Below are 27,675 nucleotides of genomic sequence, written 5' to 3' on the forward strand. Positions count from 1 at the left end.
ACTGTGAATTCTGTGACATTTATTGACACTTGATGCTCAGTTAAATACTTTTCCAAATATTTACATCTTTCAAGATACTTTCTTTTATGCACTCTTTGGTGTTTGCTGAAGTGTATGCTTAATAGGGAGGACTTTGCTCATTCATTATGTTTGTGGGGTTAAAATCTAGTGTGCATTTTGAGATATTGATTAAGAATTGAATTCCAGGTACAAGCACAACAACTCTCTCTATATTTTATGGTTTCTATCCTGTAAGACAGCTATGATGTTGAGCAAATTCTGAGTTCTGCTACAGGCTTGCTACATTCTTTACCTTTGTAATATTTCTCCTCAGTATAAACTCTGTGATGCTGAGTAGGGTTGAGCAGTCCTGAAAGTTTTACCACATTCTTTGCTTTTGTAAGTTTTTTTCTTCAGCATGAATTTTGTGATGAAGAGTGAAGCTTGACCTCTGATTAAAGGGCTTGCCAAATTTTTTATATTTGAAAAATCCTCTCATATACCTACTCTGGTCAGAACTCAGAGTTTAGCATTGCTTAAAGGCCTTGCTACATTCTTTAGAATTCTATGGTTATTCTCCAGTATAAATCTTCCAATGTGAAGTAAGGGATGAATGGTTCTTAAAAGTTTTCTCACTTTCTTTAACTTTGTAAGGTTTGCTCCAGTACAGAATCTGTGATAATGAATAAAGGATGAACAGTGATTACAGATCTTGTCACATTCTTTACATTGGTAAACCTTCTCTCGAGTGTGAATTCTGTTAGGTTGAATAAGGTGTGATTACTTCTTAAAGTCCTTGCAACAGTCCTTATATTTGTAAGGTTTCTCTCTAGTATGAATTCTGTGATGTTGAGTAAGAATTGAGTGCCAGGTAAAGGCCTTGCCACATTCATTACATTGGTAAGGTTTCTCTCCGCCATGAATCCTATGATGTTGAGTAAGATATGACTGCTGGTTAAAGGCCTTGACACATTCTTCACATTTGCAAGGTTTCTCTCTAGTATGAATTCTGTGATGTTTTGTTAGGGTTGAATGCTGGATGAATGCCTTGCCACATTCTTCACATTGGTAAGTTTTCTCTCCAGTATGAATTCTATGATGTTGAGTAAGGATTGAGTGGCTCTTAAAGACCTTGCCACATTATTCACATTTGTAATGTTTGTCTTTAGTATGAATTCTATGATGTTGAGTAAGTCTTGAGCGGTTGTTAAAGACCTTGCCACGGTCTTTACATTAGTAGAGCTTCTCCCCAGTATGGATTCCCTTATGTCCATTTAGTGATGAGCCATACTTAAAGGTTTTACCACATTCTTTACATTTGTAAGGTTTCTCTCCAGTATGCATTTGTTGATGTTGAATTAGTGTTGAGTGCCACTTAAAGGCTTTGCCACATTCCTTACAAATGTAACCTTTCTGCCCAGTATGGTTTGTCTTATTTATATTTAGTCTTGATGACTGACTAAACATGTTCCCAGGTTCATTGCATGCGTATGGGCTTTTTTCCTACAAGAATCCTCTGATGATCACCAACATTAAGTGATCAACAACATCATTAAGTGTACATTCTCAAGGCACTATGTTTGTATCTATCCCCTGCCACTTTTTGGAAAGAAGCTTCTATGCACATCTTTGGCAGAAAGCCCTGAGTACCAGTTCAAGACAGCTGAAAGATAACAAATAAGAGAATAGTAAAATCATTCCACTTAATCCTCTCAGATGAATATAATGAAGATTTCTAATATGCAATATTCATCTCAGAGAACTTCAGCAAGATGGCTGAGAAGGAATCATCAGGACTTCATTCCTCCATGGACACATAGAGTTGTACGCAATGCTCACAGATAGTTCTGTAGTATTGTCATGCTATAGCACACATCATGTTCCTATTCCTCCAATAATCAGGGAAAGTACCATATGATCCCAAATTACCAGAAGAAGGAAATTTAAAAATAAAACAGAAATGAACAAAATAGGACATAGTAAACAGGAAAATATCGACAGTAGGAAGAGTTGGTTTTCAGAAAAGCCCAACAAATTGGACAGACCTATAACCAAATCAAGTAAGAATGAAGGAGAGAAGACCAACTAAAATCAGACATGGACAAATGAAACAGTATAATAGACAGCATAGAAATAAGAATCATTTTAAGAGGTGACAATGGATAATTGTGTGCCAAGAAACAGATACTGAAAAGGGGGTATAAATTTCAAAAATGATAAAACCTGCCTGGACCCCATCAAGAAGAAATATTTTTAGCTATCTCAACGGAGCTACAACTACTACGTACATTGAAAATTAATTTAAAAAATGCCCAACAATTAAAATTCGCGTGCCAATGGATTCACTGGATAACTCATACAAACACTTAATGAAAGCGTTCTTCAAATCTCCTCAAACATTTCCAAGCAGTGAAGAGAAGAGAGTTTGTGAACACACTCTCTGTGACACCAGCATTAACAGGTTATCAAAGCAAAAGAAGACATTACAAGTAAAGAAGAGTACAAACTACTATCTGTGGGGAATATTCATGGAAAGCCCAAAATAAAGCAAAGCAAACTGAATCAAAAGCACTTTCACCATGTTACCACATAATCAAGTGGGAATTCTTCCTGGAATTCAAGGGTGTTTCAACATATGGAAAACTATCAATTTAAGACTGCACCTTAACAGAATGAAGATCAAACATGACATCCCATTAATTCATGCCAAACAAGAATGCAAGCATATAGGCTACCATTTCAGGATTAAAAACACTCAATAGTAGGAATAGAAGGAAACTACCACTACCTAGTAAAGTCCATATATGTACAAAGACCTGAAATCTAACATATTCAATAGTAAGACTGAAATCTTGTCCTATCAGAAACAAGGTTATGAAGTGCCTTCATCACTTTTGTTCAACATAATACTGGGTATTCTAGTCAGAACAGTTATGCAATAAAAGTACATTAAAGGAACCAGTAGAAAAAGTATCCTTATTCACAGATGACATGGTCTATAAAAAATCCTAAAGAATCCTTATTTTTATATTGTTTTTTTAATCGTCACTTGTATTTTTAATTTTTGCCAATTTTTCCTACCCACCTTTCCATTTTCAATATTTTTTTAATGTTATAAATGCTTGAGTTATGAAAAATAGTTCAAATAAACAACATTACACCACAAGGAAGCAGATTAAAAAAAAAAACGTAGCTTAAATTTAGTAGAGGAAAGAAATCAGAAAGAAAAATCAGAAACAAACAACTGAGATATCAGAATAAACAATAACATAACATTGAAAGTATCAAAATCCCAACGTCATTTTTGGCAGAAGGATCAAAACCCACCATAACATTCATATTCATGTCACAGGATAACACACACCCAAAATAATCCTGAAAATGTACATTGTTGGCACCACATGTCATGATTGAAAGCATACTACAAATCGATAGTTATCAAAATAATGTACTATAGACATAAAGACAGGCATAGAATTATGGAAAAGAGATGGTGAGCCAGACATTCTTCTCCAATGTTAGTGTGTATGACAACCAACTAAAGATCTTGCTAAAATTCATATTCTGATTTGGATTTCTGGGTAGGGTCTGAGTTTCCACATTTTTCACAAGCTTCTGTGCGATGCCTACATCGTGGGTTCAAGACCCACACTTTTAAATTCCAAAAATGAAATTTAAAAAAGAGAAGAAATCATAAATGACTTTGACCTTAAAGAATACTGTGGAAATTATGAACTCTAACACCAAGAACAGAAACAATTCTTGATGAACATTTACTACATACCATTCTGACAGTTTTTCATAAATGTACCCATAAATACACAGTAATGTAGGAGAACAATAGAATTGTTTTTCATCTTTCAAAAAATATCTTGGCAAAATTTCAGTAATAGTATAGCATGAGTTTTACCACAGATTGTAAATCTGTGACTGTGAATTCATCTAAGAGGAACACAAAGACTGCAATCCTATAAGAAGGTACAGAACAGATTTCAAAGTGAAAATGGTAGTTCAAACACAATTATACCACAGAACATATGACGTAAATGAGGATAAAACACAAAACGCAAAAATTACAAATAAATAAAAAAAAGAATAAACATGATAAAGTAAAAACTTTTTATTGTGATTCAAACTAAGAAATGTTTTAGGTGCCATACAACTTGTAAATCTATGTGTGGAGGAAGGTTTTTTGTGTCTTGCAAACATGCCACAGGGAAAAAACACACACTGATATAACTGGAATACCTACTGTTTGTGAGTCTCTGATAACATTGAACTTTTTTTTCCCCTCGTTCATCTTTTGTGGTGAGTTATATTTTACAAATTTAAGCTTAGTAGAATATATATGATGCATGTCTTTTTTTCCTCTGCAACCACAGAGAAGTTATAAGGAAGAGTATACCAGTGACAGAGTACAGAATAAAATGGAAACTAGCAGGACGGAGCCCTAATTTACAATCTCTACTTCTAACACCATTATCTCCAGTGAACACAGGAGAGACGCTTTATTTTCCAAAGCAGTCTACAAAGTGAACCATAGGAGGGAAGGAGCACATGAAATGAGATGAGTGAATCCTTCCAAGGTACTTACTGATAAATGGTGGTGGGGGGTGGGGTGGGGATAATAACCTTATAGTGTAGGGATCCAGCAGAGAGCAGAGGAGGGTATAAAGCACATAAACCTGTGATGGTGCACATTGGGGTCAGGTGCCTAACGTTCTTCCAAGGACACATAATAACTGCTGTGAAATAAATGCCCAGAAAAGAGTAGGTAAATCATAATCTACCTGCAAACATGAAAATATCTGTGTTATTCAAATACCAAGACAAATAAAGTGCTCATGCTCTGTAATCTGTATTAGTGCACTTCAGCTTTGTCTTTCATGTGTGATCAGAAGCTTTCACAGGCTCCTCTTTGCATTCCCATCAGCCCAATCACAAAGACTTGGTCCAGAAACACTGATATGACAGGTTAACTCATGTACAAAAACTGTGGAACTCTGATCTCTTGTAGGTGCACTTCCCTCACTTAATAATGTCCCCTAGGGTTCCTAAAACTTTGTGGGATTTCTCCACCAAAACACAGATATACTGGGAGTGTTGATAGAAGTCCTAATCCTCACACTGACCCATGTCCTGTCCAATTATTTTCTGTCATGGAGGAGGTTTGTTCTCCTCTCTCTTTTTTATTTTTAATTTTTTTAAATTTTATTTATTTTTGAGACAGAGAGGGACAGAGCATGAGTGGGGGAAGGGCAGAGAGAGAGGGAGATACAGAATCTGAAGCAGGCTCCAGGCTCTGAGCCATCAGCACAGAGCCTGATGCGGGGCTCGAACCCACGAACTGTGAGATCATGACCTGAGCTGAAGTTGGATGCTCAACCAACTGAGCCACCCAGGCGCCCCATCTCTCTCTTTTTTTAAGTTTATTTATTTATTTTGAGAGAGAGAGAGAGAGGATGGTGAGGGCAAAGAGAAGGAGAGAGAGGGAAACAGATCATCTCAAGCAGGCATCTCAAGCCTGACAAGTGGCTTGAACTCACAAACCATGAGATCGTGACCTGAGCTGAAATTAATATTCAGATGGCCAACTGACTGAGCCACACAGGAGCTCCTAGGATGATGTTTTTCCTTCTTTCCTGAGTGTGCCCATAGCAAGGTATCTCTCTGTACAAAGGTTATTCATCTAGTAAAGTAGAAGGGTAACAGGCAAAGTTCATTTAATACCAGGGGTCAATCTATGGCTCCCTTATTTCATTGGTCTCTTAGGTTTAACCAAAGAATGGTAAAAATTCATTCCTTTCTAGTAGTAAAAGAAAAGAAAAAAATAGAAGAAAGAAGCACACCTCAAATGGGAACCAAGAGATTGAATCAAGCCTGCATGGAATCCAGTTTGAGTTTAGTCAAGGTACTAAGGGTATTGAAAAAACACAACGGGGCACCTGGGTGGCTCAGATGGTTAAGCACCTGACTTGGCTCAGGTAATGATCTCACAGTTCCTGAGTTTGAGCCCCACGTCGGGCTCTGTGCTAACAGTGCGAAGCCTGGAGCCTGTTTCAAGCTCACTCACTCTCTCTCAAAAATAAATAAACATTTTAAAAATTAAAAAAAAAAAAAAAAAAGAATTTCCCCTCCTAAATACCTCATAATTTGAAGCACACTGCCACTTCTGAGCAGTCAAACCTCCAGAATGTATGTCCATCCTAGAAATCCAAGCCTGCATCACAGAAGATGAAGTTTCAAAGGGTTCTTAATCAAGGGGTTGCGAACAAAAGAGGTCAGTCTGGAGTCCTTCCCTCCCTTCACTTCTCTTTCAACCTGACTCCACCCTTGCATGGTAAATTTGATGAACCACTTTTATTTCTCCTTCTTCCAGTTACCATGTCAAACATTCTTGCAAATAGCTCCCTCTCTGACAAGTTACGCAGGTAAAATATCCTCTGGTTACAGTGCTGGATTTCTTAGCTTGCCCCCCTGCCCCTGATTCCATAACCTTTAAAAATATCAAGTTTTCCCTGTACTTTTACTCATTCCCACTGCTTCATGCTGCAGAATCTCTTCTGTTTTCAACTCAGGTGTCCTCCTAAAAACTGACCCTACCTGATAGGAGCATGGACAGAAAAATCTGTTGCACTTTCAGGTTTTCCCAGAAGAATCCACTTATACAGAAAAGCCATCATGAGACATGTGGCCATTATTACATACACTTTAATGGTGACAGAGGAGAGAGAGCACTGCAGGGAAAACAATTTAAGAAGCTCTCACAGAAATTATTGTTCTTCCATGTATCTCCTGGGCTGCCAGACTCTGAGGACTCCAGGCTATTCTGTGTCTTCCTATTCACTTGTCCACCATGCTAGGCACACTCTTCTCTCCTCCGTGTCCTCTCTTTCTCCAGCAAGTTACCTTTTTCTCCTCTGGGTTACAGAGAAATTTGCTTTCCTAAGTTTACATTCTACTATTAACACCTAGGATGAGCTGGATTTGGAGAGTAGGTTAGCTTTCCTTACAGGCAACTTCTTAGAAAGTAGTTGAACCTGTATATGTATATGCATATCTGTATCTACTTTATATTTTCTCTCTTTCCATTAAAGTATACTTGAGAGGTGGCTGGGTGGCTCCGTCAGTTAAACATCTGACCCCAGGTTTCAGCTCAAGTCATGATCTCACAGTTCATGAGCCCTGCACTGGGCTCTGCATGGACAGTGTGGAGCCTGCTTGGGATTCTCTCTCTCCCTCTCTCTTTGACCCTCCCCCATTTGTGCTCTCTGAAGATGTAGCAATTTTTTTTAAAGTATACTTGGTATAAAATGGTACATTAATTCAGGTGTGCCACAAAGTGATTGACAATTCTATAGGTCCTGCTATGCTCACCACAGTGTAGCTACCATGTGTCATCACAAAACGCTAGTATGATAGCACTGAATGTATTCCTGATGCAGTAGCTTTGTCCCATGACTTATTAATTCCATAATGGTAAGCCTGTACTTCCCATTCCCTATTACCAATTTTGCTCATCCTCCCGCCCTGTTTCACTCTGGTAACCAATGGGCTGTTCATTGTATATGGGTCTGTTTCTACTTTTTTTGTTGTTTCTTGCCAATGTTGGGACAATATGGATAGATGTAGAAGGTACTATGCTATGTGAAATCAGTCAGAGAAAAACAATGCCATGTGATTTTGTTTATATGTATAATCTAATTAGCAAAATGAATGAACAAAAAAGCAGAAACAGACCTAGAAATATCTATTTTGTTTTGAAGAAAGTCCACAGAAAATCTCAAGAACTATAAAATTCTAAGATTACACACATTCTATAGTGTAACAAGTTGACCTGTAACAATTTTCCAATCCTGGCAGAAGACAGGAGACTCCTAGACCAAAGTCCAAGGATCTTATGGCTCATGACACAGCAAACACCATAAACATCTTGATCACACTAATTTCACTTGCCAGCCCTATACCCACAATTCATACAGGCAGATGCTGCACATGCAGTGGGTCTGTGTCCCACCTGTGAGACTCTGAGCATAGGAAATATCTTAAAGGATCATCTTAAAGATCTTAAGGATCTTAATATCTTAAAAGATCATCTACAATATCTGCTTGAAACTTTGCCATTGTCAGAAACATCTCTGTTTTCCTGTCCAATAAGCAAATCTGTCCTATACCCAGGAGCAAGATACTATCACAATATTCCAAAAGGTTTTTATACGCAAATATCAATGGAAACACAATTAGAATAAAAATTTCAATGCCTCTATATCCACAATACATGGAGAAACAGAAACCCATAGAAAATCATCTCCTAAAAATATCCAGAATGCAGTTTGACCGTGATTTGGCCCCTGCCTAATTTTTCCATGTGTACATCATCTCGTCAAAAACTCATTAATCTGGGGCACCTGGGTGGCTCAGTCGGTTAAGTGTCAGACTTCAGCTCAGGTCACGATCTCGCGGTCTGTGAGTTCGAGCCCCGCGTCGGGCTCTGGGCTGATGGCTCAGAGCCTGGAGCCTGCTTTCGATTCTGTGTCTCCCTCTCTCTCTGCCCCTTCCCCGTTCATGCTCTGTCTCTCTCTGTCTCAAAAATAAATAAACGTTAAAAAAAATTAAAAAAAAACCTCATTAATCTGACACAGGGTCTGCAATAAATTCTATTCCATTTATGTCACAAAACATTTTCCAAGGCTATGATCAGCAGGGTACAATGCAGAAGAATCAGTGACCTGAAATGTTCACTTCTGCAATGTCCCTTTGGGTTTTTCCTGATTTAAACCTGGTAAAGAAATCTCAATACCCATGAGGATCTACCTTAAATTTCTGTAGTGAACTTTCTATGGGAGCTGGGTGAAGAAGCAAGTAAACTGTGCAAAAGCATACAATTTATATGAATCTGATGAGACGAGAGAATTTTGAACTGCTTACCTGGACAAAACATGTCCTGGATACAGTGGAATCATGGTTCAATACAATAAAAGGGCTGAGCATTGGGAAACACAAAAGAACTAGGGCAGAGGATTAGGGCAGAGATGTTCACCAACCAGTGGACAAACCCCTGGCCACTCTGTAGACATACCAAAGAAATGTGCATCCAAAAACCATGGCAGACATCTTTTCACCCAAAAGCTGTCACTGTTGGTGGGACTCCTTTAGAGACAATGACCAATGTCTTGACTATCATCACTTGTTTGGCAATAAAATCTGTACAACTCAATGCACACCCAATGCGGCAAAGACAGACATCATTGGAAAACAGCTATAAATTTGCCAAGTTTCCAATGACAGCCCTTAACAAGATTACTGCTATTGCCAAGACCCTAGAGGCCATTCTGCTATGGAAATATAGGAATCATCTTTCTTCTAAGCAAAAAGGCCCATGGAAGGTTTTTGACATCAAACCTGACATTGAGGGTGTGGTCCTGGGAGACTGCTAAACATCAGTAGAGGCAAGAAAAGATGGAGAGAAATGACAGAAATCTTCTCCAAGATCATGATGATGTTAATCCATGTGAAGAAATAACTTGTGCAAGCAAACAAAAAGAAAGCACATACAACATTTTCAGAATATTTTTTCAATTTGTTAGCAAATTTGTTGGAGAAAAAAAAGAAAAAGACTACAAAACCTCAGTCACCACAGTAATCACACAACACATCAATTTTATTTTTTATTAAAAAAAATTTTTTAACTTTATTTATTTTTGAGACCGAGGGAGACAGAGCACGAACAGGGGAGGGGCAGAGAGAGAGGGAGACAGAGAATCTGAAACAGGCTCCAGGCTCTGAGCTGTCAGCACAGAGCCCGACGCAAGGCTCAAACCCACGGACTGTGAGATCATGACCTGAGCCGAAGTCGGACACTTAACCGACCAAGCCACCCAGGCGCCCCCAATTTTATTTTTTAAGTCATCCATTTATTTTGGGAGAGTGAGAGAGAGTGCACATGGTCATGAACATGAGCGGGGTTCATGAAAGAACTTACTTGTCAATCGACTAATGAATGGATAAAGGAGATGTAGTATATACATACAATGGAACATTACTCAGTCACCAAAAGAATGAAATCTTGTCATTTGCAATGACATGGGTGGAGCTAGAGTGTACTATGCCTAGTCGGGTCACTCAGAGAAAGACAAATGCCATAGAATTTCACTCATATGTGGAATTTAGGAAACATAACAGGTGAACATACGGAAGGAGGGAAAAAGAGAGAGAGAAACAAACCATTAGATACTCTTAATGATAGAGAACAAACTCAAGGGTGAAGGAGGGAGGTGGGTAGAGCATGGGCTAGAAGGGTGATGGAAATTGAGGGCATGTCTTATGACGAGCACTAAGTGTTGTAAGTAAGTGATAAATCACTGAATTCTACTGCAGAAACAAATTTTCCACTGTATGTTAACTAGAATTTAATTTAAAAAAAATTTTTAAATAATAAAAATAAAGCAAAAAAAATTGAGACTTTACTATAGGCAGCAAGTTCTGAGTTCTAAAAGTTCTAGGTCCCCTTTGGCATGAGCTTTTGAAATGAAGTAATAGATTAGATTTTCTCATTTTAGAGAGGTACTTTGTTATCAGATTAAATTACTCTTAATTTTGTTTGATTAAGATCAAATTCTCTGTAGGGGCACCTGGGTGGCTCAGTCAGTTAAGTGTCTGACTTTGGCTCGAGTCATGATCTTACAGTTCATGAGTTCAAGCCCCACGTTGGGCTCTGTGCTGACAAGTTGGGGTCTGGAGCCTGCTTCAGATTCTGTGTCTCCCTCTCTCTGTCCCTTCCCTGCTCATGCTCTCTCTCTCTCTTTCACTCTCCAAAATAAATAAATATTTTTAAAAATTAAGAAAAAAAAAAAAAACAAGATTAAAGCCTGTGTAACATTGGAAAGCATAAACCGGAAAACATGTGGTATCTGTCTCCAGTGTTCTCAGGATTTCTGCACCAAAACCCAATATGCACACCATTACACTGACATCTGTCTCATATGAGGCAAAAATAGAACTTAGAAAGGGCTTAGCATACAGTTCCTCAAAAATACAGAGATTTCCTCCAGGGGCCTCAAAACAATGGAGAAGATCTCAGATTATGGAGACTTTTGCACCCCAAGGGGAATCCTTTGGCTGTCACACAGATGTGAAGAGCCATCATTGGAGCTGAAGGAGAATCCTTAGGGAACATAAGAGCATGGTAATATTGGTTAGAAGATGTCCCTATGTGAGGGGGAGGAAAACAAACAAACAAACAAACAAACAAACAAACAAATTAGGTTTCTCAAACTATTTCCTTTCAAGGAGAGCTGCCTGAACCACATTTTAAGGTTTATCTTCCTCCTTCACATTTGGACCTCACCTCTGTCATCTGCTTCATTCATTCCCATCTATCTGGGTGTGTGGCTACTGTCTCCTTTCCCTTCACATTCCAAGACTTCTTTTGCTCCAAAAAGATGACCAGGTCTGGCTTAGACACAACAAGACCTGTTTTAGAAAAAAAGAATAGAAAATCGCTGGGAATTCTAACCTTTGATCGACTATTGTGCTCAGTAGAGAAGAGAGGACATTTTGGAATTCAAGAAAATGATTTCCCAAATGCTGTAGCCCAACAGATCCTTTAAGAACACACAGGAGGGATTTCCCAAGTTCATATCTTGAACTGAACTTCCAGGTACTAGATATAATAATAAGGATTGGAAATTGAAGTTTAAGCTGTGGGCAGTACTATTTTATGTCACTCAATATTTAGAATGGCCACTAATCTACAGAAATGATGATGTTATCCTAAGGAAGGGAAATCTAAAACTGAAAAGGAAACATCAGGAAAATTTTTCTCTATATCTACAAACCCCTACTTCTTTCCCTTACTACAGGGAACTGAATCCCAGCCATGCAAAGAGGAATTTTCCAAGAGACAGTCTTCAAAGGAAGGAACAAACCCCTGAGTGTGGTTTGGGAAGTCTGGAAGGAGTTATCCTCACCCAAGAAGAGGAGGTGTCCATAGGTCTCTAACATCACATCCCTGTACAGTGCCCACTGACTGTGGTTCAGGAATCCCCACTCTTCCTGAGAGAATTCTATGGCCACATCCCTGAAGGTCAACAGTCCCTGCAATAAAAATGACAGTTACCAAGTGGCCATAGGCTGCATTCATAATGGTACCCAAGATGAAAAAGGGAGTTAATGTCACCAGCTAGACCCCAGCACCTGATCTTTACTGCTTACCTGCTTGTACCCACTGAACTTAGTCCTACATTTTACTTAACCTCTTCTTTCCATCTTATCTTTTACTTCAGGCAAAAGACCCCATGGGCATAGTGACCTCTGGTGGAAACAGAAACTATGCAGCGAAAGATAATGACTATCCTGAGGAAGAGCTTGGGCAGGCCCAATTTGAGCTTAACCCCTGCCTCACACCTATGCAGATGGACCAAACAGTAACCCAAGGAGTGACAGGCAATTACACATACCTCATTACAATACTAAAATCTCCACCCAAGGAGGAAGACAAACCTCATTTAAATAAGAGACAAAGTAGGTATAGAACTATTGTCTTAAGGTGAATGTGTGGCCTTATACCCAGCTCTACAAAAGATGGCAAGACCCCTCTTCCTAAATATCCACTCTAACCCTAAAAAAAGGAGCCCATTCCCTTTTTCTCTCTGTGTCTCTGCTTTGGAAGTTATTCCCTGTCATCTCCTTACTGGCTGCAAAGCAAGTTTCCTTTCTGTGACAACCCCACCTGGTGTAGTTTTTAGTTATGACTCTATTATATTTCTGGGTTTTAAGACCCTCAAATATGTTATTTATGTGATTCTTGTTTTTTGTCTGAAAATGTAAAGAAGTAAATAGGAGGATATTTCTATGACCTGAGTGTGGAATAAAATAAAAACCCACAGAATGGAGGTCTGATTTAGAACGTCCACTCCCAGAAGTCAGTATCTCTACTACACCAAGGTGAAAGCATTCATTGTCCAATAGAAACTGATGTGATGTGGGCTGGGAGCGAAGGGTCAGAAAGTATTCTTGAAACATTTTTGGTGCAAAGAGATGTATTTATTAAAGCATGGGTAGGATATGTGGTAAGAAAGACCAGCACTCTTTTAGTGAAAAGCCATTGCTTATATAGTTTTAAGTTGAGAGGCAGAGATAAAGGAAGTTTCTGAAGCAATTTTCACATGTTAAAGAAGACACAGGATCCTGGAGGTCTGGCTATTATCAACCTAAAGTTGTTTTTTACCTGTAGCAAATATTAACACTAAGGCAGTTGTGAATTCCTTGAGGAATGTCATACTCTCCCTGTCCCAAATATTTATTAATGGGCTGCAAGTTGAAGGAAATTTCATTTTATCTACATTTCTTTTGCCTTTGGTCTCCTCATGTGAAACTACAAGCAAGAGAAATTGAGAGGAAAGAAGTTTCCAGTGTAAATGTGATGGTTTGTGCACATCATTAGTAATTCCATCTAAGATCCTTAGGAATGGTAAGAGGGATAATATGAACTTTATAGTGGAGGAATCTGGCAGAGAGCAACAAGCCAAATAAAAGAAGGTAACATCAGCTTTAAGGAAACAAATTAATATCAGTGCCTAAGACACACCGAAGGCACATTACCACTGGTGTGTTCTTGTGGTCACCAAACATTAAGTCAGAACATACACGAAATTTTGAGAATACAATGGATTTATACAACCTTCAACCACATATAGTTTCCATGTCCTGCAATATCTAGTATATTTTATTCATTTATTTTTGTTCATTTACTTATTTTGAGAGGGAGTGTCAAGTTGGGGTCATAGGGAGAGGGAGAGAGACAAAGAATCCCAAGGAAGCTCTGCACTATCAGCTCAGACCCCGCTGTGCGGCTCAAACTCATGGACTGTGACATCATGACCTAAACCAATGTTGGTTGCTTAACTGAGCCACATAGGCACCCCTCTAGTATATTTTAAAGAGAGTATCTTTTTCACATTCTAAAGAGCAAGCTACCCATTATTATTAGTAGTAATAATAGTAGTGAACTTTCCAAGTTATTCTGGGCCTCATATCCACTGTGTTTATTTGTAGATTTCTTTTCTTTTTTAATTTTTTTCATTGAATCAGGGAGGGGGTGGAGGGGCAGAGAGAGAGAGAATTCCAAGCAGGCTCCACACCACAGCATGGAACCAGTTACAGGGCTTGAATCTGCAAAACCGGGAGATCCCAGGTCATGATTTGAGTCAAAGCTTAACCAACAGAGTCACCCAGGAACCCCTATTTATGCATTTTCTTAATACTGTCTTACACAGAGCTGATAAAGCATCCAGATGGGACCAAATATGAGCTGTTTTCCTTGACTGGAATCCCAGGACCAGATCTCATCAGCAGTAAGAATCTTGGACTCATTGACTTCCCCTGCAGATCTGTCACAAAGGGAATATTTACAATACATGCAAGACTTTAATTCAAAGTGACAACTGTTGATGCCCTATTGGCAGCCAGGTTGGGGAGAAGAGAGAGAAGATTCTGGGTTGTAGGAGAGGAGTGTTCTAAAGACCTAACCTTGAGTATCATTTTTGTGAAGGTTTTCAAAATTAGGTGAAAACATGAGATAGAAACATCAGAAGTAGAGAAATCAACATTTTCAACTTCTAAATGCACGGAATTTCAGGAGAAAAAGAAGACAAGGACTCTCACCTGGGATACCAGGCTTACCTGAGAACTGGCCATCTCTTCTTTCACCTCATGCTCTAGACTTCCTTCTGAGGATATTTGTGGAGAAATCACAGCTGCATCAGGAGACTATGGTCTCAAGGCCTACACAGCCTCTCCACTAGTATACTGCTTGCCCATAGGCAAGACTTTTAAATGCAGAAAAGGCCCAACTTTCCAGTCCCTTGTGTCTTGAGCTTTTCAGCAACTATGAGCTCTTACTTGGGGACCAATCTCCTGACTTTTCCTTCTCTGCCTTCAGGGGGCCTCCCCTCCCACAGACAACCACAAATTTTGCTACAGAATAGGAAGAATGTGCTACATGGACCTGACCCTCCCAGACTCCTGTAGAGAACTAGGTGCCTCTCCTTGAGCCAAAGCCTGGACTCAACTCTCTTAAATTAATGGAAAGCCTTCCTGCTTAACCCTGGCCTCACTTAGAATCACCTGGAGAACTTAATTAAGACAGCACTGTTGTTTCCACCCTCACCAATTGATGGATTCTGAGGGGGAGGGCAGCAGCAATGATGATTTTTGAAACTCCACACGTGAACCTATAGGGAAGCATTTGGGGAAGTGACCAAGCAAACCACATGAACCAAAGCTATGGTTGTTGTCCAGATTAAAATCCATGCTTTCTCCACTGATCAGAGTTTCTCAACATTTGTACATTTTCCCTCTTTCTGCTACAAAGGGGGAGACACCTTTACAAATGGAGTTTTCCCTTATATATGCAAATATGTTTTTCATAAGAAACTTATACTGGGCTTCAGAGCTTTTCCTTTATCCATTTCTTTAAAATAACAGCCTACAATCATCCTTAGGCCAAAGATATGTTTTGGGTGACAAAATGCTTATTTCCATAAGTAACTGACACACAGTTTTCCAAAGTGAATCTACTTTTTACACTCCCATCAGCAATATATGAGAATTGTAATTTCTCAACATTTTCAACTGAGAATTGGTGTTATCCTTCTTCTTTATGTTAGCCACTCTAGAAACTATTGAGTGGTTTCTCACTATAAATATGAAGTGGTCTTACTCCAGTTGTGCTGGTGACTCAAATTGAAACCACTTAAAAACATTAAGTTGAGCAGAAATCAAAATGACTGCATTAAAACATTAGTGAGCTACATATTAAACTAAGTATCAAAAAAAATTTTTTTAAATAAACTATCACTTTTCATTTCTTCCTCAAATCTCCCCTCCTCCCTCTTTAGCTTTTCTTCAAGATGCTGGTAGCACCCTGAAAACACGGACAGAGCAGAGCCTGCTTGGGATTCTCTGTCTCCCTGTCTCTCTACCCCTCCCCTGCTGCCTCTCTCTCTCTGTCTCCCACTCAAAAAGAAATAAACACTTTAAAAAAAAAAAAAGCAGTACACAGAAGTAGAGAATAATAGTGCATGTGTTTCACATGAAGAAATCTTCCCAGATATCTGTAGAAGATATCTTTTTTTTTTTTTTTTTTTTTTTTTTTTTTTTTTTTTAAATTTTTTTTCAACGTTTATTTATTTTTGGGACAGAGAGAGACAGAGCATGAACGGGGGAGGGGCAGAGAGAGAGGGAGACACAGAATCGGAAACAGGCTCCAGGCTCTGAGCCATCAGCCCAGAGCCCGACGCGGGGCTTGAACTCACGGACCGTGAGATCTTGACCTGGTTGAAGTCGGACGCTTAACCGACTGCGCCACCCAGGCGCCCCAGATATCTTTTTTATAAGGTCATATGATTGTATATGACATTTCTTAATTATTTGAGGCCTGAAATTATTGAAATTATTATTCATAGGTCATTATACCAGAAAAGAACACTTCTTGAATGCTTGTAATCTGTATTTTGAACAAGGATCACATAATGGATTTAAAATGCAGCACTTAGTTTATTTGTGATCTTCGTGTATTTTAATGATTAGAACATAATGGTTTTGAATGTGTTAACACTGATATGTAATGAATGGTGTATTATCCTGCAACGTATATTATCTTACCTTACCTTATTTCAGAATGTAGATCACAGATAGTATCTACCACCTATTTGGTAACAGAATGGCGTAATAGAAGTAGTAATATGTTTTCTCAGTAGCCTCAGACTTTAAATAATGTGTGGTTCTACTTCCCACAGTTTATTTATTGCCATGTTTTCTCCTCCTTGTAGCTCCTGGGACAACAAGATGGTTATATTACAAACTATGTAGGAGTACTGTAGACAGTTTAGCTTAAGTACTCCATGATGGTGTTACTTGGCAACCATTTTGTGTAGTCAGTTGGCTTGCATTGGACTTGACCTGATACAAGACCTTTTCAAATAAATAAGGTAAACAAACAATTACAAAGACAAAATAAGGTCTTCTGAGGCCTCTTCGTCCACTCCCCAATCTTCTTTCTCAATAGACACTAGGAAGTCAGCTTGTGCTCAGGCCCCAAATCCAGTGCCATCTTCCTGTTTTCTCCCTTCCTAATCTCCACTCTCATTCTATCCCTTTGCTGTACCTTCCTTTTCCTGTGAATCACCTTCTGCTTCCTCCTTTCCTGATCATATTAACACAGGCCCCTTTAATATTAGTCTTCTGAAGATATGAGGGGACCCAAAAATTCTTATCCTCCCTGGAGTAAGGCTGAACTTTGAGCCATAAAGATTTCTTTAAAGTGAATGAGGAACCCACAGGTTTGCTGATGACTTTAACATAGTTATTCAACATCACCTGGCTGGCTTCTCAGATTTATATCAATTAGCCCACATGCTTATTGGTGAGGACCAGGCCAAACATTGGATAAAACTAGCCCAGTGGGAATATCATGAACAGGATCTAAAGAAACAGACCCCTGCCTTTTGGCATGATGCTAGGAAAGTCTCTGGAAAACCCCACTGATCAATTATAATGGCTTTTCCCAATTCTGTCCCAATCAGAACAAAATTCAGCCTGTACACAGAAGCCTGAAGAATCTCTTCATAATGATTACAATCAACTCCAACTTCTCTTAAAAAAAAAAAAGTTCTGGTCCTTAGATGTTGAATCCACCCATGTAGCATTTAACTGTGTTCATTAATGGACTGATCCAGAATGTTTCCCTTTTTGTGAAAATGACCAGGATGGAATGGGTCACTATCTCCACTCCTGATTTAATTAACCTGGCAAACCAGATTGCTCACACCCTGGAGAAATCACCTAGAGAAAAGATGGCTAAAATTTTTCAGTATTCAAATCCAACAAATGAATGCCCCTAACCAAAACTGGAAGCCTTGGCTCTGCAATTGCTGTAAGGAACCAGGACACTGGGGGAAAAAGAGGGCTACAAATTGAAGAGCCTCAGACACCTTCAGCTCTTTAGCCAACCTTTTTAATGTCTTCCTAGTTCCCAATGGCAGGGCTCCAAGGAACTATAGGGGCTGTTCTGAATCCTCCCTCTCAATTGGCTTGGGGAAACTACTCTCCCCATTGGGAATAAACCTGTCTCTGTCCTTACTGACACCTAAGCTACCCTCTCAGTGCTCAAGCCCACTGCTATCAAGCAGCCAGCCCCTGTCTCAGAGCACTAAAACAGTTTCAATAATATAGGTCTCTAATAAAACACAGCATGTCCCTGTTTTGGAACCTATTGCCTTGTGTCTGGACCCTAAGAGCATTACAAACCCTATTCTCCTTAGTTCATCTACCCCAATTAACTTAATGGGCTGAGGTTTCTTGGCGAAATGTCATGCCAGAATTCTTTTTCCTAAAAGGGGAAAATAATTCTACAATTTGACAGTAGTAACCACAGTTGGAATAAAGGAGGAAATAAATGGCCCTTCAACATGTTTTCTATGCTCTGTCTCTGATGGCACTTTAGCTAAGGGCAGGAGTACTGATCACTTATTCCTATTGGATCAGCTACCATCCTCTTTATGAGGAAAATGGTCAACTGATATTGGTGTAATCCACAGTGCACCTCCCATCAAAACTCAAATAGATCCCTCAAAATCTCTGTCTGGAATTAATCATTACCCTATAAATAAAGAAGTCCATCAGGCATCAAGCCCATGATAGAGTATTACAAGGCCCAGAGCCTCCTTATGCCCTAACCTAGTCCTTGTAACATCCTGATTTTACCTGTGAGAAAAACCAAAGCCTTAGGATGGAGGTTTGTCTAGGACCCATGAGCAACAAATAACATTTTTATCTGTTGGCATCCTGTTGTTTCCAATCCTTGCACACCTAGTGACATTGATTCCCACTGAAAGCAAATTTTTCACTGAAATGGACCTATGCAGTACATTTTTAAGTATTCCAGTTGATAAGGATAGCCAGTATCTTTTTGCCTTCACTTGGAAGGAACGGCAATACACCTGCTCAGTAATCCTCAGGGTTACACAGAGTACCCAGCCTATTGGTCACAAACCTTAAAGGCTGTTTTGAATGACATAAAGTTTTCTGTAGCCTCTCCTTTGTTACATTGTATACATGATTTGCTTCTCTGCTCCCTTCTCAAGCTTGTTCACTGAAGACATCTTCTACCTGTTGAAACTTTTGCCCTTGAAGAGACATTAAGTCTCCAAAAAATAATTGCAGCTTGCTCTCACTTAGGTTAGATATTTAAGGCACCTACAGTCCTGACAAGGACTAGAATTGGATCCAGCTAGACTTTGAGGCATCCTGTGTAAGTCCAAACCTAAGACTAAGCACTAATTATGAGGATTTCTTGGATTCTGCTGGTTATTGCTGAAATTGGATTCCAAACTTCTCTTTTAGGGGTCAGCCTATATATGCTTTACTGAAACAAAACAAAACAAAACAAACAAAACAACAAAACCTAACCCTATAATTTGAAATGAGGGGATGTCATAGCCTTTGATAGTTTAAATAAAAGTCACACACAATAATGAAAACTCTCTGAACTTCAAATCTAACCTTCCTTTCTGCATTTTTCAATTCATCCATATTTCACTCCTATGATATGCAAATGTTCTTTTTCAATCAATAGGGAAACAGAAGATAGCAAATGGGTCAGACACAGTATCTACATCTTCACGGTTATTGTGGGACATCTAGTGGCCACTTGCAGGATATTATGGGGATTAAATCACATCATGTATGTGAAGTTCCTTACATGGTGCATCACAACTTCCTTGTAAACAGGAAGTTAGTGTTTGATCCACATTGCAGTAATTGATTTATACGTGTTGTTTTCCAAATAGAGACTGGCTCACACATTAGTGCATTCTAGAGCCTTATCTCAGTAAACTTTAAAGTGCTGTGAAAGCATGTTGTTCTGCAGGATGGTGATAGTGGTCTTTGCTGGGAAAAACAGTAAACTCACAACAGTGGAAAGTAAGTGGTAAACTCTTGCCTGGGAACTCAGCAGGAGTTGTTTGTGTTGAGTCAGATGGTGGCTGTGGGGGGCTCAGGTGTGCTGTGCCTGCATTCTCTAGTGTAGTGCCACTAAACATGACTCTTGGGGAGTAACAGCACTAACAAGGAATTGGTGAAAGATGCCAGTTCACAGACCCCATTCCGAGCCTGAAGAATCACCATTTCTTCTATGGGACTTAAAACACCACATGATTCACATTCACATTAAAACTTGAAGCACAAAATTGCTTATCAGCCTGGGTTTACAATAAAAATCCCATGGTGAATTTTAAGAACAAGCATCATCTGTGTCCTCTGCCAGAGTCTATTGGTCAAGGTGAGAGCATCGGTGCTGCTTTAACTATGAGCTCCAGGTGATTCTCAGGTGAGGCCAGGGTGAAGCATGAGGATTCGCAGGCATATTTGGGAGGGCTGCATCTGCCTTTCAATAGAAGAGGCGATGACAGTCTGTTTGGTGTGGATTTGGAAGGGGCAGGACAGTGCAGTCCATGTTCCTGGAGCTGTGGTAGGATGTGTGACTATCTGTGGGAGGGCAGGACATCTGAAATTGGGAAGGAGAAACTCACAGGTTAAGTGTCCACGCAAGAGCTCCATTTTTCTGAATCTTTCCTGTGACAAAGTCAAAGAGGGGGCAGCCCTTTCTGCACTTTGAGATGATGAGTGCAGGTGAAGAGGCTGTGTTGAGGCCTTTAAAGGTCTACAGGTGTGATTTCTCCACATGCCATCACCCCAGAAAGCACTCAAGAGCAGACAGGGAGGAAGAAATTACTGCTTCTCAGGTAAATTTGGTCTTGACTTAGCTCAGGGACTGTGTCCTCATTTCTTACTGAAATGCTATGCATTTAGAAATTGCAAACATTTACCTCTCTATCTCTGATGGTCCTGCCTAACAAATTTGTTTTGGACCAGTATTTATTCCTTTCATGACAGTCAAATTCAGCTCTTTAGGACATTCCTAAATTATGTTCCCAGGCCTTCTCTCTATTCTCTACAACCAGGCTTTCTATACAGCATGAAAAATTCCTGCCATGAATTCATGACTTGGAACTTTGAAATAATTCCCTCTGCGACAGATCAATATGGAGATGTGTTGATACCCAAGATTCTGTTGGGAGATGGGTCGTGTTTTGGGACCCCAGTGAAGGATGATATTATACAATATTTAGGTTGTGTCTGGGTATGACATGAGTCTATGTAAACTGGATTAAAAACATGAACAAACAGGGGCTCATGGGTGGCTCAGTCATTTAGGCATTAGACTCTTTGTTTCAGCTCAGGTCATGATGTCACAGGTTGGAGTTCAAGCCCTGTGACAGGTTGCTGTCAGCACAACTTCTCTCTTCCTCCCTTTCCCCTTATGCTGTTCACTCTCTCACATTCAAAATAAATATAAAACCAAAAGAACATGAACAAACAGATCAGATGGCTATTTGGCCCAGAATAAGTCAGCGTTCTGGAAAAAAAAAAAAAAAAAAAAAGCCTTCTTGTCTAGATTGTTTCAAAGGCTTACTATTTAAAATGGATTGACCCCAATGTTCATAGCAGCACTCTCAACAATAGCCAAATTATGGAAAGAGCCTAAATGTCCATCAACTGATGAATGGATAAAGAAATTGTGGTTTATATACACAATGGAGTACTACGTGGCAATGAGAAAAAATGAAATATGGCCTTTTGTAGCAACGTGGATGGAACTGGAGAGTGTGATGCTAAGTGAAATAAGCCATACAGAGAAAGACAGATACCATATGGTTTCACTCTTATGTGGATCCTGAGAAACTTAAGAGAAACCCATGGGGGAGGGGAACAAAAAAAAAAGAGGTTAGAGTGGGAGAGAGCCAAAGCATAAGAGACTGTTGAGAACTGAGAACAAACTAAGGGTTGATGGGGGGTGGGAGGGAGGAGAGGGTGGGTGATGGGTACTGAGGAGGGCACCTTTTGGGATGAGCACTGGGTGTTGTATGGAAACCAATTTGACAATAAATTTCATATATAAATAAATAAAAAATAAATAAAATGGATTGAATACTATAGGACATGGGAGGAATCTGTGGCTTGAAATTTGCAAAAACCTTCTATATTTTCATGATTGGTATCCTATTATGATTTGTGGTGTTTTTGTTTGTTTGTTTTGTCCTTCGGAAACTCCATCACAACAATGGTGAGTCCTTCTACATGCATGAGGCCACTGATAACAATTTGTCTCATTACAGCTGATGTTAATATTGTTCACATGGATTAGGGTCTCTCTGATGGATACCCCTGAAAATGAAGTTTCTCACCTTTGTTTACAGGAGATCCTGGCCCTTGCAGATAAAGGTTTCATTGATAGGAAACCTTGATCTCTTGAGATGCAATTTTATTTTGCACAGTATAACAGATGTATTCTCCATCATTACTTCTTTTTATTTTCAGCAAAAGGAAACAAGCATCATATACTTACTATTTGTGAATAGGTTTTAAAATCCTTGGCACAAATGTAACTTGGCACAAATGACATAATTTCAATGAAATAATCAGGTATTTGTTGGTGTAAGGAAGGATTAATGATGTTTGATCTTGACTTAACCTTCTTCTTCCCTGAGGTTCTCTGTAAGCATCACTGTAGATTAGTGATAATTCTAGAAACTAAATGGCATAGGATTCTGTTGCCCACATTTTAAAATCTGATATCTAGTCCTTATTTTTTATGCAATAGTACTTTGAGGCGGAGTTAAGTGGCTGAACTTTGAAAAGGCTTCCTAAGTGTTCTAAAGAGGCCATCAGGAAACAACATTTGGAGAAATGAGTTCTATATCGTTCTGTAATGTAACATCTTACTGAGGATAGTGCTGGATTTGAAATTGTAGATTTTCCAGCCAGGGTCATGTACCTTTTTGCACATCTTGCTATCTCCAGAGTGGATCTGATCAAGTTCCTTGAAAAAGGAAAGAGCCCTGGCAGATGAAGAGAAGGGAGACAGTAACCATACACCCAAGGTAAGTGGGAATGAATGAAGCAGATGACACAGGTGAGGGACCAAAGTCAAAGGAGATAACTCAACCTTAAAATGTGGTTTGGGAAACTCCGATTGAATGGAATGATTCTGGAAACCTAGGTTTATTTTGCTGGTGGTCACAGAGGGATCTCTCCTGTCTCCCTCTTGCCATGCTCCTACATCCTCTTAGGTTTACCCTCTGTTCCATTGGAACATTGCTCCATCATCATCTTCTATGACATTCACAGTGAAATCCAAAAGCCACCCATGGCCACTGAGGGACTATGTGATGTTTGCTTTTCCATTGGTTTTGGGAGCACGTGAAAATCTGTACACATAGAGAGATTCTAAGTGAAGGCCTCAATGTAATTTACTCCTGTCCAAGTTATGGGTGCACTTGTCTCCTGGAGACAGACACAAAGGCTGGTACAACATCAGGAATGTCAGGTGGATTGATGCTCCCCTATGAAATCTTATACAGTGCAACCCTATCCAGATAGGCTTCCCCATTGACCAAACCCAGTACTCTGTGCTCTTAAATGTACTGGGAGCCTCATCATTTACATTGGCTGCACAGTGGAATAATGGGGCCACTTCATTAACACCTAATTAATACTAGGCTCCATCAAGGACTAAGTGCCAGAATCTTTGGGGTTGGGACACTAGAGATGGGAGTTGAAAAAAAACTACACAGGGGATCCCACTATGAAGCCAAAGCTGAGAATGGCATTTTAAACATTGCTTGTCAAAATTCCATGTATACACAAATCACTTGAGGTTCCCATTAAAAACAGACTCTGGAGCCCCACATTCAGGTATCCTGACTCCTTAGGTCTAGATGAAGGTCATTAATTTGTTCTTTATTTTTTTAATGTTTATTTTTGAAAGTGAGAGTGTGAGTGGAGGAGGGGCAGAGAGAGGGAGACACTGAATCTGAAGCAGGCTCTAGACTCTGAGCTGGCAGCAAAGAGCCCGATGCAGGGCTCAAATTCAGGAACCAGTGAGATTGTGACCTGAGCCAAAGTCAGCCACTTAACTGACTAAGCCACCCAGGTACCCCCATTAATTTTTACTTTTCACAAGCAGTGAGGTTGCTGTCCCCAGACTTTATTTCCAGTAGCACTAGAGAGAGCAGAAGAGCACACCTGAATCCGTTATACCCAACCATCCTATCTGAACACAAATACTGCCGTTTTCAGTGAAGACTACTAACTGCTTTAAAAAAGATGGCATTCTCTGCTCACACCCTGCAAATTGGGAAAGGAAAGGATAAGGCAGTGGGGTCTGAACATGGCTCTTTGGGGTACACATGTGTACTCATCCACAAAGGGGATGTTTATTGAGTATCTTCTACATGCTCCAAGTGTATGAGGATGCGCTGTGTTCAAGAAGTTGGCCTGTAAATAAAAACGTTGAAAAAAAAAAAATTAAAAAAAAAAGGGGCGCCTGGGTGGCGCAGTCGGTTAAGCGTCCGGCTTCGGCCAGGTCACGATCTCGCGGTCCGTGAGTTCGAGCCCCGCGTCGGGCTCTGGGCTGATGGCTCGGAGCCTGGAGCCTGTTTCCGATTCTGTGTCTCCCTCTCTCTCTGCCCCTCCCCCGTTCATGCTCTGTCTCTCTCTGTCCCAAAAATAAATAAAAACGTTGAAGAAGTTGGCCTGGGAATCTTACGTATATTGTGTGAGTTAATCTTCCTAAAACCCTGGGAATTGTGTACACTATGTCCATTTTTCCAGGAGGGTTGGATCCTGGGTGAGCCTTCTTGGGAGTAGAGATTGTTTCTCTTCTCTTGTAATATCAGTACTCTTGAAGACCATGTCGGATGTGGAGGCACAAATATAGAGAGCAGATGGGAGACACAAAGGGTAGGGTAGAACTCTGAGGGAAATTTGATGCATCAATCATTTGCATTTATGTATTTGGTCTATTTTAATGTGTTGAAAATCAGTGGACATTGCAGGAGTGGAAGGTGGGATGCTATGTGTTACATTGCAAGCACTGTTTGAAACAGAAAGATGAAATGTACTCACCAAATTGTAAGTTCTTTACAATCCTTTATCTGAGTCTGAGCCTTAGGAAAGTGTGGATATCAATGGGCTATCCAGGAGGTGGAGCTGCTAGGAACTCTGTTCTATGAGCTGTTCTGAGAAGGGAGGATCAGGGACTGGCACCAGGGCCATAGAGGTCAATTTCGTGGTGGAACAGGTAACTTAAAAAATTTTTTTTAACATTTATTCATTTTTGAGAGACAGAGAGAGCCCCAAAATGAGCAGGAGAGGGGCAGAGAGGGAGACACAGGATCAGAAGCAGGCTTCAGGCTCTGAGCTGTCAGCACAGAGCCCAATGTGGGGCTTGAACTCACAGACCTCAAGATCATGACCTGAGCTGAAGTTGGACGCTTAACAGAATGAGCCACCCAGGCACCCCTCAAACAGGTCACTTTTCGACAGAATCGGAAGGGATAATTCTGTCAGGCTCCACACACACCTGTAGACAGGAGGACTGTTCCAGATGCAAATTCCAGGACACCTGAGCTCCATGCCCAGAATGTTAGCCCTGAAGTATGAAACAGTAATCCGGGAACATCAGAAGGTTCACTCCAGTGACGGGACTGATGGACGCCTAAGCGTTTATGTCATGCACGGTGATCCTGAATGGCTGGTCCCTGCTCCCTACCTTCTCAGGCTCCCCTTCATTGTGCGAGGTGCCAAACTTGATGGGTTCACCAGCATTCTCTTTGTGCACATGTGTGAAGTTTGATAATACCAAAGGCAGAAACGAGAGGAAGCATCAAAAATTTTGGGTGTGATAACACTGGTATGAGGGAGGACTGGTCTGGCCAGAGACTGTGACCCCTTCACGTTTGAAACGTAAACTCAGGTGTGTGGGCTTGGTTGAGAAGAGATTAAAGGCTGGTGCTCTGGAGGCCTGGGCCAGTAAAAGGAGGAGCACAGGATTACAGGTTTTGGCCCTGAGAGGGGCCATGCGTGCACAGAAGTCCTCTGCGCACATGTGCAGCATTTGGCCAAAAACTCTATCTGTGCAGGTGCTGTGGGGAGCCATTACCACAAGTGAAGGCTGGGGCAATGAGGGCCGAATCGCATCAGTGTCTTATGCACATGTGCAAAAGTGGGCTGAGAGAGGCACGGAAAGGTGTCCTACTGAGTCTCATGCCCACGTTGTGAGTGGGCAAGGTGTTCAGACCATGTGGGAACGGTGCTCAAAATGAGAGGTGGTGCTGTGTGGTGTTAAAAGATGAACTGGTACGCGTTCATATTTTCAAGAGTTAGCTGACTACTTTTTTGTCTGTACAAATGGTTAGACATGTTCCTTCTGTAGAAGATAGTGGTAAAGTTTTTTTTTTTAATTTTCTTTTTTCAACGTTTATTTATTTTTGGGACAGAGAGAGACAGAGCATGAACGGGGGAGGGGCAGAGAGAGAGGGAGACACAGAATCGGAAACAGGCTCCAGGCTCTGAGCCATCAGGCTCGAACTCCCGGACCGCGAGATCGTGACCTGGCTGAAGTCGGACGCTTAACCGACTGCGCCACCCAGGCGCCCCAAAGTTTTTATAGAGATGTGGAAACAAAGGAAAGACAGTGATTTATCGGATTCAGTATTTGCCCTTATTTTTGAATGCAATTTTATACAAACAAAAACTGCCCAAAAATTAATAGCAGAAACCTTACAGAGGGGTATTATGGTAACCTGCCTGAAAGGACAACTTACTTGGAGATTAAAATACCAGATAATAAGGTAAATTAAATAACATATGAATGAAAAAAAATGCAGTGTATAATAGCAAGAGGTTTACTATAGAAAACATTTACTATAGAAAAGATTTATTACTATAGAAAAGATTTATTAGTCTGTACAAGTTGGTTTTGATGAACTACTGTCTACAGGTTACAGTAAAGGACCATGACTTTCATTGCAACAGTATTTCCCACACACATAAAAATCTGGAAATAAGTCCTTCTCATATTGTCATTTAGTGTTATTTTTTTCCCCAACCCTCAAGTCACAGAAATAGATTTTTGAATATCAACTAGCTAAAAACCCTGCACAAAGTGACCATTAGTCACATTAGTCTCACACTGGTGTGACTGAGTGTTTTTAGGTTGGTGGTATTTGGAAGAATGACAATAAGGTTTTCCCTCAGTTTGGTTTTGGAAGGATATGAATAGGGTGTTTCTTTAACTCATGTAATGCTTACCACTTTTCAAACCTACACTTTTTTTCTTCCCACAAGTGTTGGTGGTGTTTACCCAGGAACCTCAATTAGAGCTTGTGTAAGGATTATGAACATCTGTATCTTAAGGGGTTTATCTCCAGTATGGATTTGCCTATGTCCATTTAGTGGTGAGCCATAAAGGTTTAACCACATATTTCACATTTGTAAGGTTTCTCAACAGTATGTATTCGCTGATGACGAGACAGTTGAGTATCAGTCAAAGGTTTGTCCACATTCCTTACAAATGTACCTTTTCTCACCAGTACCATTTGTCTTCTGTATATTTAGTCTTGAGGACTGACTAAACACGTTCCCAGGTTTATGACATCTGGATGAGGTTTTTTCCCCCACATGAATCCTCTGATGATCGTCATCGTTGGAGGACTGGTTAAGAGCTTTCCTGCATTCATTATATTCATAGGGATTCTCTCCCATATGCAT

The 27,675-nt window shown here is 40.1% G+C and overlaps 1 protein-coding gene and 1 pseudogene across 1 annotated transcript; both read right to left on the reverse strand.

The window, feature by feature from the left end:
• Positions 1-526: 526 nt before the first annotated feature.
• On the reverse strand, positions 527-27,675 carry LOC112850875 (uncharacterized; annotated as a pseudogene).
• LOC147573814 (KRAB domain-containing protein 5-like) lies at positions 11,366-14,697 on the reverse strand. Its single transcript, XM_086690607.1, has 3 exons — positions 14,683-14,697; positions 11,970-12,096; positions 11,366-11,472 (listed from the first exon to the last, which is right to left on the reverse strand). Exons 1-3 carry the CDS (start codon positions 14,695-14,697, stop codon positions 11,366-11,368), a joined length of 249 nt encoding a protein of 82 aa, XP_086546733.1.

The sequence above is a fragment of the Puma concolor genome, chromosome E2, assembly GCF_028749965.1.
Source record: "Puma concolor isolate L17-30 chromosome E2, mPumCon1.1.hap2, whole genome shotgun sequence".
NCBI classification, from domain to species: Eukaryota; Metazoa; Chordata; class Mammalia; order Carnivora; family Felidae; genus Puma; species Puma concolor.